This window comes from Protopterus annectens, chromosome 5.part1 (genome assembly GCF_019279795.1).
Source record: "Protopterus annectens isolate FY-2018-M chromosome 5.part1, PAN1.0, whole genome shotgun sequence".
Taxonomy (NCBI): Eukaryota; Metazoa; Chordata; order Ceratodontiformes; family Protopteridae; genus Protopterus; species Protopterus annectens.
The window spans coordinates 396,537,098-396,555,560 of record NC_056736.1 but is presented as its reverse complement, the minus strand read 5'-3'; the positions used below and the strand labels follow the sequence as shown (position 1 = coordinate 396,555,560).

At 40.9% G+C, this 18,463-nt stretch overlaps 1 protein-coding gene across 2 annotated transcripts in view; it reads right to left on the bottom strand.

Annotated features, from left to right (window-relative positions):
* NHS (NHS actin remodeling regulator) overlaps positions 1 to 18,463 on the bottom strand; it is a 1,450,195-nt gene that overhangs the window by 92,445 nt on the left and 1,339,287 nt on the right. For both annotated transcript variants that reach the window (XM_044073055.1, XM_044073056.1), the window contains one exon: positions 9,372 to 12,431. In XM_044073055.1, the coding sequence (XP_043928990.1) occupies positions 9,372 to 12,431 (3,060 nt within the window). The remainder of the gene's footprint in view (positions 1 to 9,371; positions 12,432 to 18,463) is intronic.

The window sequence follows — 18,463 nt, the reverse complement described above, 5'->3', positions numbered from 1 at the left end:
AGTACCTCCGTTTTGCTTCTTTTGCTGTTTTTTTGCTTACCGCACTTTATTCTAGCTGTTTATTAAGCCTTGCTACTTATTATAACTGTATTCTGTTAAATGTTGCTTGCACTTTATTTGCTCGTTTTAAGTTAAATTCAACTGTAATACTGTTGTAGGCTACACACTCAAGTGCACTAGCCATTTTTCTGCTTTAAACAGTTTTTTTGCAGTTCTAACTGTTGCATTTTTTGAAAAAACAAAACAAAATCTATCTCCTTGCTCATTTCCTGCCTTTCTGTAAGTAGAATATTCTGGATTTCAGATTTGCTGATTTCAGGACTGTATTGTGGTTACTGTGTTGCCCAGACCTTACTGAGACAGATGGAAGCTTCTCTGCTTATCAGTGGGAGTGGTAAGCTCTGAGGAGCCTATCTGTCGCTAAAGGAGTGGTTTCAGCTCAGAAATAGTCTTTTTATTGGCCACTTTGGGCTACTTGCTTGCACGGGTTTGAGCAACGCACAGCGCCGTTAAGCTAAGGTAAACCATTACCGGTGCCTTAAAGACTGCTCTTCAAATTTTCCCTTAGACCTTATTTGAGCACTCATATTAGACCTTTAAATCTAGCACTTGCTGAGAACATCTTGTAGCATTTATTAGACAGGAAGCTCACCCACAGCTACTAGCACTAAACTTTCCATAAAGGAAACAAAAAGTTTCAGTTTCTGATGCTTTCGCCCATTAACCTGGTGAACCTGGGCATCCTGAGGCAATGTAGCAATTGCCTCATGTACACAGACAACCCTCTCCTCCTACCTCCAAACACATCCACTTGTGAGAGATGCAAATGCATAGCCAAACTTGAGGCTTCACTCTCTCAATCCAAAACTGGGTCAGCCAGTCAGGAGGAGAAGGTTAACACACACATCACATCACAGAGAACACATAGCTCCCCTGTTCGCACACCACCACTATCACATAGTAACACGAAACACACAACCACTTTTGCAGAGGCTCTCTTAAAAAATCTGCCCAAACAACAGAGACCTCTGAGGCACAAATGCAAGCAACCATCTCGTCTAAGCACAACCCTTAAGACACATAGCCCACAAAAACAGTGTGCCACTCAAGCTAAGCCCCTAAGACAGAACAATATACCAAACACATTAATCATAGGTGATTCAATTGTAAGGCACACTGATGTCCCAGTCACTAGGCTAAACAAGGAGAAAGTCATGGTCAGATGCCTGTCGGGTGCCAGGATTCGCCGCATAATGCATGCACTTGGGTCTCTCCACAGCGAGTACAAATATGACAACGTCATTGTACACGTTGGTGTGAATGACCTAAGACGTACCTCCCTGGACTACATGAAAGTAGACATGGAGGAGCTCTCTGATCTTGTGGCCCAGGCAGGTATGACCCTAGCCTTGAGTAGCATCCTACCGTCACCAAGAATGATACTACAGTACAAGAAGAAAATGAAAGACTTCAACAATTGTCTAAGTTTCTGGTGTCATTCAAAGGGGATCCAGTATCTGTCTGCTTGGGATGACATGATAGGCAGACCTTGACGCTTTGCCAGAGATGCCCTGCATCTGTCACCCCTGGGATTCCGGATATTGGCCAAGGCCCTAGCCACCCCTATAGTGCCTTTTTTAGGCAATACCCTGAAGATAAATTTACCATCACAGCATCTGCTAGCAAACGCATCCTAGGGTTATGCTACTTAACGCTAGAAGTCTAAACCTCAAAATGCACTCACTCAAGTCACTCCTGAAACTGGAGAACATTGACATCTGTGCAGTAACAGAGACCTGGTTCAAGGCTCCTGAGAGCACCCCTGCACTACCAGGTTACAATGCATATCACACCTTTTGGCCCCCAAATCTGAACCAAAGCCCTAAGGGATGTGATGACCAAAACCCCAAAGGCAGAGGTGTATCCATCTTCATAAAAGATACACACACCTCTAGATTTGTTGCCCAACATAACACATCAGAAATACTTCAGGTACAGTTAACACTGGACAAAACTGCAGTCCATGTTGTAGCCTGCTACAGATCCCCCACAATGTCCCAGGACTGCCACTCTGCAATCCTGGACACTCTGGAAAACATCAAAGTCCAGCCTAATGCCCTTATACTCTGAGACTTTAACTACCCCTCCATTAGTTGGAACAACTACTCCTGCTCCAACTCTTCTGTCCAACATTTCCTGGAATTCATCAACTCCAATGTCTTAGACCAACTCATCCTCACCCCCACTAGGAGAAATAACATTCTTGACCTAGTCATTACAAACATGGGGGACCGCTGCTCTACTCCTATGATAAACCCCATCCTGGTTCAATCAGACCACAAGTTAATCACCATTGATATCCAAATCCCACCCGACCCCCAAAAAGGAAACCACAGTCAAAAACTTCTCCAACGCTAACTTTGAGCTTCTAAGGACAGCAGTGGCAAGCTTCACGTCATCCATAGAAATGGGGAATGGGAGTATGGCTGCTAAATCATACACCAAGGCACTGTATGAGCACCTACATAATTGCATAGATAGGGCTATACCAAACAGAACCAAGATGCTCTCCTCTAAAAAAAGGAAGCCAATCTGGTGGACCCCTGCCATTAACAAACTCTACAACAGAAGGAAAAAACTGTTGCAGAGAAAGGTAAAGTCGGATGACTGGATAATTCCCTCAGAAATCTCAGTAGAAAACTGAGATACCTCATCAAATCCACCAAAGCCAGTTATGAAAACAAAATTGCTACAGATACTATGGACAACCACAAGGCTTTCTTTAGCTATGTCAAGAATCTGCATAATAATACGCAGATTTGCTTGGAGCTACAGCACAACAGCACCACTTATACTGAACTAACTGACATTGCCAGTATCTTGGCAGACAGGTTCAGTGCAAATTTTACTCACACCTCACCCCATAAAGGGCCCATCCACATACCCGAGGAATACCAAATCCCTATTATCATGATTGCACAAGTAAAAACCACACTGACCAAAGCTAAGAACACAGCTTCCATGGGACCAGATCATATACTGGGTTGTGTGCTGCATGAACTACAAAAGGAACTGGCACCACACCTGAGTGCACTGTTCAACTACAGCTTCAGTTCAGGCTTTGTTCCCACTGAATGGCACACTGCTACAGTCATCCCACTCCACAAAGGGGGTGAAAGTACTAACCCTGGGAACTACTGCCCTATCAGCTTGACGAGCCTGATCTGTAAGGCTATGGAATGTATTATTATGGATCTTATAAATAAGGATATAGGGGACCTTCAAACCCTGGACCCCACTCAGTCTGGGTTTGTGAAAGGCAGATCCTGTCTGCTAAATCTGATAGACTTCTTAGAAGCTGTCACCAGAGCAGTGGATAAAGGCAAGGCTGTCCACACAGCCTACCTTGATCTAGCCAAAGCCTTTGACATCGTCCCACACTCTGGAATCATTGATAGGCTCACCAATCTGGGCATTAACCCGTACATCACTAGATGGGTTGCAAACTGGCTCACTGACAGAACCTACATGGCGAAAGTAGCTGATTCCAAATCTGATTACTGGGCAGTTACAAGTGGAGTCCCACAAGGATCGGTTCTGGGTCCTCTCCTGTTTGGTATCAACTTCTCTGAAGTTCAAGCCAACACCAAGGGACTCTGGTTAACCAAATTCGCGGATGACTGCAAACTGAGAGCTATTATTGATTCTCAAGCTGATGTGGACATCTTACAAAAAGGCCTCATGGAGACCAACGACTGGTGCCAAAACCATTGCTTTAGGCTAAATGCCATAAAATGCATAGTCATTCCCTTCGGGAAAAACACAGTGCCCACAAACTACCATATCGAAGGGAACCCACTTAACTCTGAAGGAGTTATAAGGGATCTAGGGACACAGGTAGATAGCAACCTCTCCTTTGACAGCCACGTCGCCACTATAGTTAGGAAGCCCTTCTACGTGGCACATCCCATCACAAAAGGTTTCTCATCTAGGAAAAAAAAAGTCATTATCTCTCTGTACTCATCCCTCATCAGACCCATTAAAGAGTTCAATGCCCCATTTGGCATGTACCTCACTAGACACCTCCTACAACTGGAGAGGCCACAGAAATTCCTCACTAAGAGGATCTTAGGACTCAAACTTGTGCCTTATGCAGATAGACTTAAAAAACTTAAACTATACTCTGTCTCATTTCAGCTACTTAGAGGCGATCTTTGCTTGACATACAGAGCCATGTCTGACCCAGTTTTGCTTGACATGCTTCATCTGAAAAAATCCCAATCCCTCTGTGCTACTCACTCCAAAGACCTCAACCTTATTACCACATTAAACAGAACCTGCTGGAGGGAGAGGTTTCTAACCCAGAGACTCTCAATACTCTGGAATAAACTCCCCATTCATGTCAAGCAGAGCCCGTCATTGGTCCTCTTCAAGAGAAATCTTGATGAATGGATGGGAAATAGGAAATTCACCCCAGGGATCACTTCTATCACACTGTTAGATAGGGGCAGAGAAAACTAATGTCTGGTAAGCCAGATGACTAGTAACACTGTTGGGCTAGGCTTGCAATGGCTCCAGGGCCATTAGCCTAGTACTTACCTATGAACCTATGAGTGCATAGAGGAAGAACGAGATAATGAGGTTTTAACTCATCAAGGCTGCCTTTATCTATTATTCTGCTTAATGGGGGGATATACATTCTTAACTCATCAAGGCTGCCTTTATCTATTATTCTGCTTAATGGGGGGATATAAATTCTTAACTCATCAAGGCTGCCTTTATCTATTATTCTGCTTAATGGGGGGATATAAATTCTTAACTCATCAAGGCTGCCTTTATCTATTATTCTGCTTAATGGGGGGATATACATTCTTAACTCATCAAGGCTGCCTTTATCTATTAGTTGATGGACTTTCAATCAATGCTATGGTGTTTTATGGGGGAAGTTCTTAATTCATCAAGGTATTATTATTATCTTTATTTGAATGAATGAATGAATGAATACTATTTCCTTAAGGATTTCTGTGAATGGTTTGGTTGCAAGATAATTGTATTTTGCTACCCTCTAATGTACATCAATCATTTTCCATTTGCACTGGTTACTTCCTGGATACAAGTTGTACTGTTTTTCCCTCATATGACTTGTTGAACAGTACCTGTAAATATCGTGCTGGATCATGGGGAGGGGAGACAGTGTATTCCGAATAAGAATACCACAGATTATCTTCACGTGGAAGGAAGGGCTTTGATGGAATTCCATCCATGTATAACATGCAGATGACATTCATTGCTCAATTGCTTATTAATAATTTGTATCAGAGTAACTGCATCTAAGTGTCTGGTCCATTCTAGATTCTAGCTTCATAGATGGTTCTGTTTTTGTGTTAAAATACCTTGCATACCTTTACTGGGTCAATATCTGAAATCTAGAACTTGTATTTAATGTTGAGACAAAGTAATTTTTTTCTTACTATTTAGTTTTGGATGCTTAAGTAGTATCATACCTAGGAGTAATAAACGAGCAGACAACCAGGTAGCAGGCTGCTGGCTGGATTGAATAGGCTGCTTTAGCCTAGATTTTCTATGACAGCTCTGTTACACAATGCCCTGGAACAAATGATTGTGTCCATTGTGTTAAAACTTCATGCATCAAAACGATTATGTTATTCTGTCATAATGTAATTTTAATACGTTAAGGGAAAGCTAATTGTGTGTCTCTTTGAATTTATAAAACAATGTTCTGTTTGATTATGTATCACATGACAGTTAAATGATTAACTCTGAAAATGAGTTACACTTTCAAACTTCCTGTTTGGACTTGCTTTTGAGCATCTTGGTCTCTTATATGTTTGGGAAAAGTTGTTGACTAAGTGTTTTTTCCAACCCATGCTAATTTATTTATTTTTGCTGTGTAGGGGTGTGTGTGTGTGTGTGTGTGTGTGGGGGGCAAATTAGGGTCTCACCCTGGGCTCCAAATGGCCTAGCTACACTTCTGTCTTTCCAGAACCTAAAAATGAGGGAGAGAGAGGATACTACATACTTTGGTGCCCACAAATAACTCCGGTATTATCGTTCCAGAAAACAAATCTTTCAGAACTTCTGATCAGTTGTTCATTTCTTATGAAGGTGAGAAGAAAGGACACCTTGTGTCAAAACAAACTGTTTCCACATGGTTGTGTAAGGCTATTACCTTTTGTTCTACTCATCACAACAAAACTATTTTAGGCAGTGTCAAGGCCCACTCTACCAGGGCCTTGGCTTCATCCATCTGTGCTTTTTTGGAAAAGGTTGGATTCTAAAAGTATTCCAGAAACAGCAACTTGTACATAGTTTTACAAAGCACTGCAAACTAGTTTCTTTCTCCAGGTCTAGGACAGACTTTACTAGGACCATTCTCCAGGGGCTTCTGGATCTTTCTCCATCCACCTCCCAGTTGTTTTTAAGTACAGTAATCTACCTATATAGCTTATACAACTGTGGCAGTAATCAGGATGATGAACACAGTACAGTTGTGCACGTAAACTTACCATAACAGTAGATGTTCGAATGATAATTACTGCGGTAGATGCTCCCTCCCTCTGTAACCCTTATTTTTGCATGCTTGATGCTCCCTCCCTCCCTCTGTAACCCTTATTTTGCATGCTTGTTTTGCTAGGGTGTGATTATAGGGTGTGATTATGTATTTTTTCTTTTCCTAGTAAAGTCCTATCAGGGCATAGCCTCCCTCTCTCAGTTGGCATGAAAGCTCTGAAGGGCTTAGCAGTGCCCAAATCTGACTTTTAGTCAGCTCAGCTCAAACTAACAATTTGGGTGCTGGAATATGTCCTGAAGCTTTGGAAGCTGGCTGGCTGTTAAACACTATGCACGATATAAGCTATATAGCTTAGGTTATAGTGCAGTGGTAGTACATCCCACAGATGCACATCCAAAACTTTTTTTAATAATTTTACTGACAAATGTTTTGCAGGGTAAACACTGATATGCCCAAACTTGCTGAAGTCTGTGGCAAGAGTGCTTAACCACAAAGACAGAATGCCTATTCCACAAAAACAGAATGCCTACTGATGCTGAAAATTTTCTATGTCCAAAGAGTTTTTAAAAATTCTGAAAGCTTGCTGTGAATTCTTTGTGGATTTTTCTACTGGGTCCTGTCTATTACTGTTATCCATGGCAGGCAGGCAGGCAGTTCTCTTGTGATGTACATCCCTGCATCTATGTTACTGTACCAACCTACTTTTCATATTTCTGCATCTGGACAGCCATTGTCCTGCATTCTAGTTTCTTACCATGACTATCTGCCTACTTCTCTGCCATCGCATCTTCATTGCACCCTTCCTTGGCTATCATTATGTCGATTTCTGTTTTGTCACTTTACTGAATCTATTTCTCAGTAACACTACCATTTTTTCTCCCAGGTATTTGCCCAGATTTCCACAATGAAATAAATCTATATATTTTTTCCTTCCTCCTCTTATGCTGCACAGTAGAATCTGCAGGACTCTTCTCCATCTTAGACAGGAAGAAATATCGCATTACATTTGTATAATAGCAGGGGGTGACAATAAGCATATCTAGTCTGTCCTTTAAGTGCATTCAACATTCTACTTCACCCATCACTACACTACCTCTTTGCCCCATCTCCACCTACCTTATGCCCTCTTCAAAGCCATCTCTACCATCCAGTCCCATAGCAATACCATGGTTTCACAACCCTGTTATGAAGAAGTAATTTTATAGATCCAGAGAATAGTTAGTCTGTACAATTTGCTTCCTTGGCCATCTCCTTCTTCCACCATTCCATTTGAGGGCAACCCATTCATATCTCTGACATGGACTTATGTAGTCACATCATATCCCCCCCCCACACCATTTATTCTGGTTTGCAGTTAGAAAAGGTCCTGTACCTCTAACCTCTGATCATATCTGTACTTCCTCCATCTCATGCATCCTAAAGGTGGATTTCCTCTGAACTCTTTCCAGCAGTTCAATGGCTCTCTTCTGGTATGTCCTCTAGAACTGTATAGGGTACTCAAAGTGTGGCCTGACTAGCATCTGGTAGAGCAAGAGCATTGCCTCTTTGCTTTCAGAGTTTATACTCGGAAGGTAGCCACCAGCATTCTGCTGGCTAATGTGACTGCCCTTTCACTTTGACAATGGAAGTATAGTTCAGGTGTGGTCAATAACCCCACATTATTTTCCTGTTTTGTTTCACTCTGCTCACACTTCACAGAGTTGCTCTAACTTAGCAGCAGTGCTTTGTATTTTTCTTCACTGAACATCAGCTCGTACCTTTTTGGCCAGCCTTTCCTAATCTTTGGTTAGACTGTTCCCTCATTCTGCACTGCTACATCTAACTTGGTGTTATCACCGGAGTAGCTGATTCTGTTCTGAGTCCCTCAGATGTGTAGGAAACAAACACACTGGAGAGGAAAAAGACCCAGGACTGACCATGGAGCTCTCTACTTTTCACTTTCCATATTCATGGTGTGTTCCACTTTCATAACCGTCTTCAATGTCCTCCCATTCAGTCAGGCAGCAACCCAGTTCCTCAGTCTTGATTCTACTCCAACTGCTTGAGTTTTCCTAGCAGCTTGCTTTGCAGGACTGAATCAATGGTCTTGGTTAAATCCCAGTTTACCATGTTTAACAGCACTCACCTGACATGTTCTTCTGTACCTCAGTTATAAAACTAGATATGTTTTGACAAATGGTTTATTTGTGCCATGAACCCATGTGGGTCACCCCAGAGATTGCCCTCAGTCACCCACAGAAGTGGAATTTGGTGACCTTGAAATATCCCCCAATACATGTAAATAGCACTCCATGTTGCCCCTGACGCCACTCTATAATGCTAGTTGAAAACAAAACAAACTAATAAACATAAAGTAAGTAAAGAAATAAAAAAAACAAAGAAAAACAACATGATTTAAAGGTTTAGTACAGTGCATCACTTTAAGTATTTGAGAAGACTACATTTGTTACTACACTACATACTAGGAGCTGTTATTTTACTTAGTCATGTTATTTTATACACAATCTTCATTCTTCATACCCTACTTTTTACGGGGAGGGTATGTGTGCTGTAAATCCCTATACTCAAACAATGTTGCAAGCATATACTTGAAAGGCATGCATATCCTGACCTTTTTACCAAAGGCATTAACCTCTTAGTGGTCTAATATTTTGTTTTTGCTTATACCAATAAATGTGCTTTTAATATTATCTGCTGCACTGCCTGGCATACAAAACACAGATCTGATATTTTTTTTTGTCAGATACCACTGAAGAAAACAGCAAAATTATGTCATTGTCTGCCTTGGAAACATGTATATAGTGGCATAAAAAGATAATAAAAGCATATTTGTACTGACCTTTGGAAATCACATAATCTGTGCTTGGTTGTGTTGCTGTTCTATCAGATCTGTCTTCGTCATCTTCTTCTTCTTCATCATCATCATCATCGTCATCGTCGTCTTCGTCCTCATCCTCATCAACTTCATCATCATCACTAACATTGTCTTCATCATCAGAGGCACTTCTGGTCAGAGTCCCTGATGTTATTAATTCCTGTTCTGAACAGTTTTCGCTGAGTGGGTTTGCACTTGATATCTGTGATTGACAGTCCTTATTCCCAGGCACTTTTTCATTCTTATCCCAGGTTCCCATATTGGGCTCATATTTCACTCCACTGGCAAAAGTACTGAAACTATCTTGTGGACTAGCCATAGGTGAGTCTTCATCAATAAATTCAATATCGAGATATTGTGTATCCACTGCTGATACATCCTTTCCAAGTTCTGGTTTACAAAATGTTTTATTGGATTCTATTGTGTGAATATTTGCTTTGTATTCATAATTACTAGTGATCATCAGTAAACCTTTCTGAGAATCACTAATAAAACTGTCCAGGTCTTTTCTTACCACACTTGGATGTGGAAGTTCTCCATACATTATCGGGTAGTCCCCTCTAGGCTTGTCTAAAGGTACCAAAGCAAATTCTTCTTGATCTATAGCACACGTACTGATGTCTAATTGTTTATCATCTGGACTTGGCGCAGTTAGTGATAGTTCAACTGAAGATGGCACAGAGTCCTCTAAGGAGTTCTGCTGCATTATTGGTTTCTTAACAGCAGATAGTTTATTCCTGTTTGGAGAAGTGAGAGCTGCTATACCAGATGATGATTGCACAACTTCAACTTCACCTTCTCGCCCTTCTTGTTTGATTTCACCAGGTTTGCTAACAGATCGAAGCTGTACAGATTTCAGAACTTGAGGAGTAATAGCAAGCAATGTTGATGTATTTGTGCTCAGCGGATTACCCAGTGTATTTTGCTTGGCATGATTCACGGCAAGCAATTGTTGCCTGTGTGCAAAAGCTTTGTTGCTAAATACATTATGAAGAGCACTTAGGTCAAGATGGGTAGGAGGTATAATTGGCAACTCAAGGTCTTTCTTCGCAGCTCCATTTTCATCTTTTGTGGAGGATGGTTTAAGGGAAGATTTCCTCTCTGGTACCTTTGGTTTCCTTTTCCCACCACTTGGAGAGATGGGACCAGAAAAAAAAGTCGATGGGAAGGATGAGGTTGGTGTTTCAGACTGACTGGAATATCCACTAGACGGTGATGCCAAACTAGCAATCTTTTCTGGTGAGGATAGTTTATATTCATTGTCGACTGAAGGCAGAGAGGGTGTAGTTGCTCTTGATCCTGATTGTGATGTTTGAGATTCTGAACCTTCTGGTGATTTTGTGCATTCAATCACTGTAGTACCCGTAGCAGTGCTTGAGTTGGATAAAGATCTGTAAGGATCATTAGATTTCAAGTCATTGAGTAGCCAGAGATGTGCATAATCAGACTGTTCAGCCCCTTCTTCTTTGTATGATATTGTATCAACAGAGCTGAAATGAGGTGCCTTTGTCTCATCTTCATTGTGTGTGTCCCAGGGAAGTTCTTGAGTATCAGATAAGCTGGTATCTTCTAGTATTCCAGGTGCACTAGACAAATCAAGCTGCAGTTTCATTTCTCTGGAAATTAGAGGCATCTGCTGTCTGCTGTTTATCTTTGGCTCTTTCTTATCAAGAATACCACTTTCAGTTTTCTTCAAAGACGAACTGCGTTTTGGTGGGGCTGGCTTTGCCTTTGGTTTTTTAAGAGAGATATTTTGTCTTCCTTGCCTTCTATTGTCTATGTAATCATGCCATGTGCTGTCACTAAGATTGGAGGAATTTTCTGTGCTCTGGCTGCTTTCAGACCCTGCTGATGCATAGTTGGAAAGATAATGTTTATTACCTTTAAGACCACAGTCAAAGTGCATGGAGGTGTAATATCCTTCTGTATCAACAGAAAAATGGGAACTACTGTCTGCCTTTTCAGAAGGCAGTTTTTCTTGAAAACTGTCATATGTGGCCATGCTTGTAAAACTTGGACAACCCAAACTATTGGCTCGCGACCGTCCAGGGCTGAAATCTTGAAGGCAAGATGCATCATGCTGATGATGTAAGTAGTTCCACTCACTGTCACTTACATTACTGCTGGGATCATCCAGTAAGTCAGCCACTGTAGAGGTGAAAGAACTTGCTCTATGACCTCTGACCTTATCTGTATGATCAGAAAACTGATCTATTAAAAAAACATTTGAATCATCAGTACCATGGGGGGCAGTGTTCAGTGATAACTCTGAGTCACAGTGAGAGGATCCTGTTAGTGGTGGAGAAGCAGCATGTGGGACAGTTTCTGATGTCTGTGAAGGGCAGTTTGAGCTACTTCCACTCCAGTTTCCACTGGATGACTGATGGTCATCTTTCTGATCTATTTGACTGGTAAGAAGAACACCTGTGCTTGAAATAGAATGGACAGGGCTTCCAAAAGTATCAGAATTTGATGATATCTCACAGCTTCCCATGTCTGTCATTCTTGAAAGCCTTGACCTTCCTCTTTCATTTAAGTTGCTTTCTGGGCTGTGCTCATGTTTTGAGCAATTGAGGCCTACTGGCTGGAGTTCCTGTGAACCCTGGTAATTTGCAACTTCTTTGCTTTCTTTCTGAATGCTTGGCAAAAAGCTCTCAGGTTCATAAGTTGCAGTTTTAGCACCAATATTATGATCGTCATCACAGACTCTAGCACCTTCACGAGGGAGGCTGCGTGAACGAATGCGTCTAGTTATAGCTGTTTCAAACATATTCTCTGAGTTGTCTGGCAGTGCTGTGATATTCCCTGCAGAATGAGATAAAGGGGCAGAAATACCCTGACCTCTCTGGGCTCTGATTCGTCTTCTGGATGGTGCTGAAATTAGGATATCGTCTGTCTGGCACTCAGAGTCCTTTGTACCTGATCTTCTGCCAAGGGAGTTTGGATCCTCGAGATGTAAGGGGAAATCTGGATTTGTATGTACAATTACATTGCGTTCTCTAGCCACTGGAGATTCATCAGAGTCTATGAAGATCAAAAAAAAATGTATGTTAGACTCAGCAGTTTTCATGTCCCAAAAGTACACACACACACACACACACACACACACACACACACACACACACACACACACACACACACACACACACACACACACACACACACAAATGCACATTAAAAATAACAGGTAAACTAAAGCAATGAACTGGTTTATGCTGATATTTTATTATTATTGTTATTATTAATATTATTAGTATTATTATTTTGGCTTACTTTACTGAGCAAGCAGGGTACATTTAGCACTACTTATAGCTACTTTTCAAGTATTGCAGCTGCAGGTTAATGTTGAAGATTAAACATAGTTCATACCTCATATTATGTTTCATTTAAGCTAAGAGAAAATAATTGTTACAAGCAAACTACAACTTTTGGGAGCTATCTGCACCTTCACAGGTTGATAATTCCATCAGCATTACTAACATGTTAAGTATTAGAAGTCTGTTTAAGGCAATACTGAGCTTAAGTGTAAGCCTCTTTGTGTTGCCGGTTGAATCTAAATTCTTCATAGGAATAAACAATATGTCCTTAGAGCAAGTGTATTGGGCAAGATAACAAATGACATGTTATATAAAATCAGCAGCTGACAGTTGCTGAATAAACCCATGTTGTTCAGGCTGGGTCACCTTTTGTGCAGAGAGTGGTACAACTGTTCCTTGCAGTACTGGTAACCAAGGGCTAGAAAAGGATTACAGGGCTTCAGATTACAGACGCAAAGAAAGGGTATGTGAACATGTATTTACCACATTTTATAAGGAGTGTGGTGCCACAGAGATACTAAGCCCCACCTGGTGGATGGCAGTGTTGGTGCCTGTTTGCAGCTGATCAAAGTGGACAGGTCTGTGGCTTTTGCCATGCTGGTGATGCTAAGTATGCATATTATAACAGCCAAATCAAACGAACACAGCCGTCCATATCCCATAAATGACTCAACAATCTTTACTCAGCCACAGTGCATAAATATTCACTTATTGCTAAGTCTGAAATGGTCTCATTCAAACTGCCAAATTCTGATCTATCCGGCCCCACAGTCTAGTCCCACATGCCCACCCCTCCCCAGCCAGTCCAACATTATTATACTTCTTTCTACTCTCCTTTTTTACCTGTAAATCTCTTGGTAACTGCTACAGAAGTGATCCTATTGGGAGGGCTGCTATATGTCAAGTTTTACATATATAGCTGCTGGTGTTGTTGTTAGTTGAGCCTGACTCTTTGTGAACTCAGGGACTTTAGCATGGCTGTCAAACACTGTTTCTTTTAGTTCTTGCAAATTAATATTATTTGTTTTAGTAATGCTGTCTATCCATCATAGCTTCTATTTTCCCCTACTTTGTCTGCTTTCTATCTTTGCCAGTATCAATGTTTTCTCTAGTGAACTCTATCTTTGCATGTGGCCAAAGTATGTCAGCTTTGGTCTTACTATATAGTACGTTAATCTGATTTCAGTCTTATATTATTCAATTTATCCACATCTGGCAAGATACAAAGCATTTTTCAAGGAAATAGAAATAAAATTATCTAAACTCTTATCATTCCAGAGGCTTTAATAAATGGAATAAGCGAGTTGAATGGTCTAAAATGTTGTTAGATATCTCCAGTTAATGAGAAATCAGCTGGATATAGTCCCACTGGGTAGAAGGCAAAGTGCAATGTAAAATGCACTAACATTTGTTCTAGAGATGTACAAGGTTTTAAAGGTATTCTAGGTATATACTGTAAGACAGAGAAAACCTAGTGCAGCTCCATTTCATATATCTGTATTCTGTGTTTCACTGTCTTCCCCAAAATCTGTACTTTACAGCAAATTAGACACCATGCTGATATGGTTTGTTCTAGAAAAATGGCAGAAGATAAGGTGAAGTGTAGCTCTACCTCTGCCTCTTGAAGTAGGCAGAAGAAAGGCTGCTGGCTATCTTTTGTTCTATCAAAACAATTAACAACAAACTGTCAAGTTAACTTTCTGGACATTTGCTATATTTTATTATCTGTTGTTTTCCAGTTATCTGCTTTTGAGAGAGAGAGAGAGATAGAAGAGAGAGAGAGAGAGAGAGAGAGAGACAGAAAGTGTGAGAGAAGTTGTGACAGGGAACTCACATAAGTGACAATGTTCAGACAAGAAAGGTAACTGCTGCAGGACAAAATGAATAAGATGAAGCCTCACCTGGATACTAGGCATATGTTCAAACCTTAAAGTATTCAGACATCCCAGGAGAGGCAAGACTAATCTCTCACACTGAAGTTGTCGAAAGGAATCCTAGCTGTAAAACAGGTGATGTGGGCATTTTAAATGGTATTTCATAGGACTGTACAACAATTACTTGAATGAATGGAAGGTGCTGGAATTTTCCTTGAAGGTATCAGCTCAAAGACTGAAGTGTAGGTGGAAGTAAAAAAAAAAAAGTGTCAGTAAAGAGTAGGTGAAATAATTTACTGTAATGCATGAGGCATTCACCTTTAAATATGTTAAGGCCTTGCTACACTTACCTAGGTGACAAGCTGCATCAGATACACAACCTGACCCTGGGAAGATAAAGGAAAAGAGAAGATGTTTCCACCACAGCGCAGTACTAAACTACAAAAAAAACATTAAACTCAATTAATTATCTGGTGGCATTTATTCCAAACCTGCCAGTCAATACAGTAACTCTGAAATGTTTAAGGAAGATGGGCCTGTGTGTCACTGGAGACAGGTGAGTATGTGGAAATGGCCAGGATGATGGCTCAGTTGTATAATCTCTGAATCACAGCTCTCTTGTCCTGACTTCTGATCAATATTGGTGCAGAGTTTGAGTGTCCTGTCTATGTCTGCATGAGCTTTCTCAAGGAAGTTTGATTTACTCCTGTTTCCCAAAAATCATAATGGTTGATACCTGTCCTGTGCACTGTATTAGTCTTTGGCCTTGTAACTCAGGTGGTGAAACTGAAGAGGGTCTGAGACCAGATCACTTAACAAGTTAACAAATAAATAATAAAGAAAAACATGAAGGATAACTGAACATTTTCAAAAGCATTTTGGCAAAGGAGCCAGCCTTTAAATTTTATGAACTATATGAATCAAGTGAAGGTATCAAAAGATGACTTAAGAGCAATGTCTTTCACAGCATGTCTCATTCTGGTTTACAGCTGTCAGTGCATAATGTACTGTGATCATGTCAAAAGTATGCCTAATAAAAAAGACACCAGTTACAGTTTATAATACAGAGAACTTTTGTAAGTATGGGAATGGAAGAGCTGTGGAACACAAAATTCACCATAGGCCACTAAATGCAGCTTCTTCCAAAGCATGTGCCCTGCATATCTAGTGCTTACGTTTACATCTCTGAAAGTATAAAGGTTGATTTCTGCATACTCTGCAAGCAAAGATCTGGTAAATAGCAGACATCCTTAACAGAGTAAGACTATCTAAATCAGGAGAAAGCAAGATGATCAGTTGCTCATAGACTGTATTATGGTACCAACTCCTGTGTCTATATAAACACAAAGACAAAATGCCATGGAGATAACAAATGAAAGAATTATTCATTTACTCAAGGATATCCTATTGGCAAACTAATATCAACATTTCAGGGGGCAGTTATAATCGCTTTTTTTTTTTAAACAAGAAACATCCTTATTAAATTATCATGTATGACATAGGCAATCTTACATTTAAATAAATGAAAATAAACCATAATGACACAATCTCAGTTGCAAACAGTATACATTACAAACCATGCCGACACAACTGTAAGCTGCAAACATTATACATCACTTTTAATCTATCCAGTCATTGCCAGTCAGACATTACATAGCCCATTCAAATCCTGCCTTCTTTTAAACCTCATTCCTCCTCTGCATGTATTAATCCCACAGTTGCCAATTTTATTATGTAATTTGCTCCTGTCTTTCTCTAAAGATCCTAATTACAGTTGTTTTATCTCTGTTACTATATTCACTACTTCTGGTAAAGTTGGTTTAGACTTTGATTTCCATTTTCTAGTAATTGCTTTTTTAGCAGCCATCATAATTAGACTCAGCAAGGCCTTACTATGTCTAGGCAATTCCGATTCTGCATCATAGTTCAAAAAATCATTTTCCTAGTTACTCCAATTTTCTCACCCAATATATCTGACAGAGGAGTCTGCAGGAAATCTTTAAAGTCTGCCAACTCATTACACTCCCAGAAAATATGTTTCCAGTTACCTCTTTCTCCCTCATCACACATCCAACATTTGCTGTCTACTTGAGGAAAAATTCTTTGGAGTCTACTTGGGATATAAAAATACCTGTGTAAACACTTCCAAGCAAAGATCCTAAATCTTCTAGATTTTGTTGCATATTTGGAAGACACACATATATCACCCCATTCTTTCTTTGTGAATTGCTTATCTGATCTCTCTTCCCAATCCATCCTAACCTCCTCTTATTGATTCTTATAGTTATCATGCAATATTTTATTTGCTGTACTGATTCCTTTCTTAACTGCAACTTCTGTTCTAAATTCGACTAAAAACTTTACCAATGCTGGTCTTTCGTTTAGGACCCCCCCCCCATTTCTTTCTCTTTGGCTATACTCTGATATCAATCCTTGATATGGAAGGCAATCTCTAACCTGCAGTCCAAATAAGCTCTTGGTGTCTTCCCATTCTATTACCTTTCCCACTTTAGTTATTTGCTCCCATCACCTTGGTTCCTTTGCCAGTTTCTTATGAGGAATATGATCCATAAGTGTTACATTTCTTATCTGGAAAAGATGAACATTCTTCCTGCCATTAGGCTGAATAAAAATCTGCGATGGGAAAGGCACCTGCTGTAAGTTTCTGATGCCTTTCTTGTGTATGCCCAGAACAGGAAGCTGCTCACATGGACAATTGCTGTCTGTTGATTGCTGTGTCTATTACAATTAGGATGATATATCAATTTATGCATCAAGTCTTGCAAAAAGACTCATAGCTGTCTTTTCAGGATGCTGATTTAACCTCTAGAAATTTGAAAAATGTAACTTTTTTTAAGACATGATCATGCTGTTAGCTACCTTATAGCTATGCATTTGATACATCTGTGTAGTTTAAAGTTTCAACAAAAATCTTCTTCTTCTTTCGGCTTTTCCCGGTTAGGGGTCGCCAGAGCGGATCACCTGTCCATTCATGATTGGCAGTGGAGTTTTACGGTGTCGAGTTGCCTGCCCGGTGCCCAACCTTCCACAGAAGGCACACACATGCACACATGCACACACTCACACCTACGGCCAATTTAGAGTGTCCACTCCACCTACAGCATGTCTTTGGGATGTCGGAGGAAACCGGAGCACCCGGAGGAAACCCACGCGACCACAGGGAGGACATGCAGACTCCGCACAGAAGGCACCCCAGCCGAGGATCGAACCAGAGAACCTCTTGCTGTGAGGTGGCAATGTGAACCGCTGCACCACCGTGGCTGCCCAAAGTTTCAACAAAAATAATAGGTAATAATGCCATACTTAAATAATATGAATGCATGACAAGCTGTGGTATTGCTGTATCTGTGCACACACGTGTGTGTGTGTATGTGTGTGTGTGTCTGTGTGTGTGTGTGTGTGTGTGTGTGTGTGTGTGTGTGTGTGTCTGTGTGTGTGTGTGTGTGTGTGTGTGTGTGTGTGTGTGTGTGTGTGTGTGTGTGTGTGTGTGTGTGTGTGTGTGTGTGTGTGTGTGTGTGTGTGTGTGTGTGTGTGTGTGTGTGCGCGCGCAATGTGTTTGGGACTGTAACTAAGCTTTCCAGACTAGTGATGGGATCTATGCCAGCTGCCCATTTGGAGAGTGGGGGACTACTTTGTGAGCTTCACCTTGAGTGGCTCTCCCTAGTGTAAGAATGTAGGGGGGCTAGTGCGACTGCTGAGACAGCATGTTTCCTCCAGTGTGACTGCTGAGACAGCATGTTTCCTCTAGTGCGACTGCTGAGACAGCATGTTTCCTCTAGTGTGACTGCTGAGACAGCATGTTTCCTCTAGTGCGACTGCTGAGACAGCATGTTTCCTCTAGTGC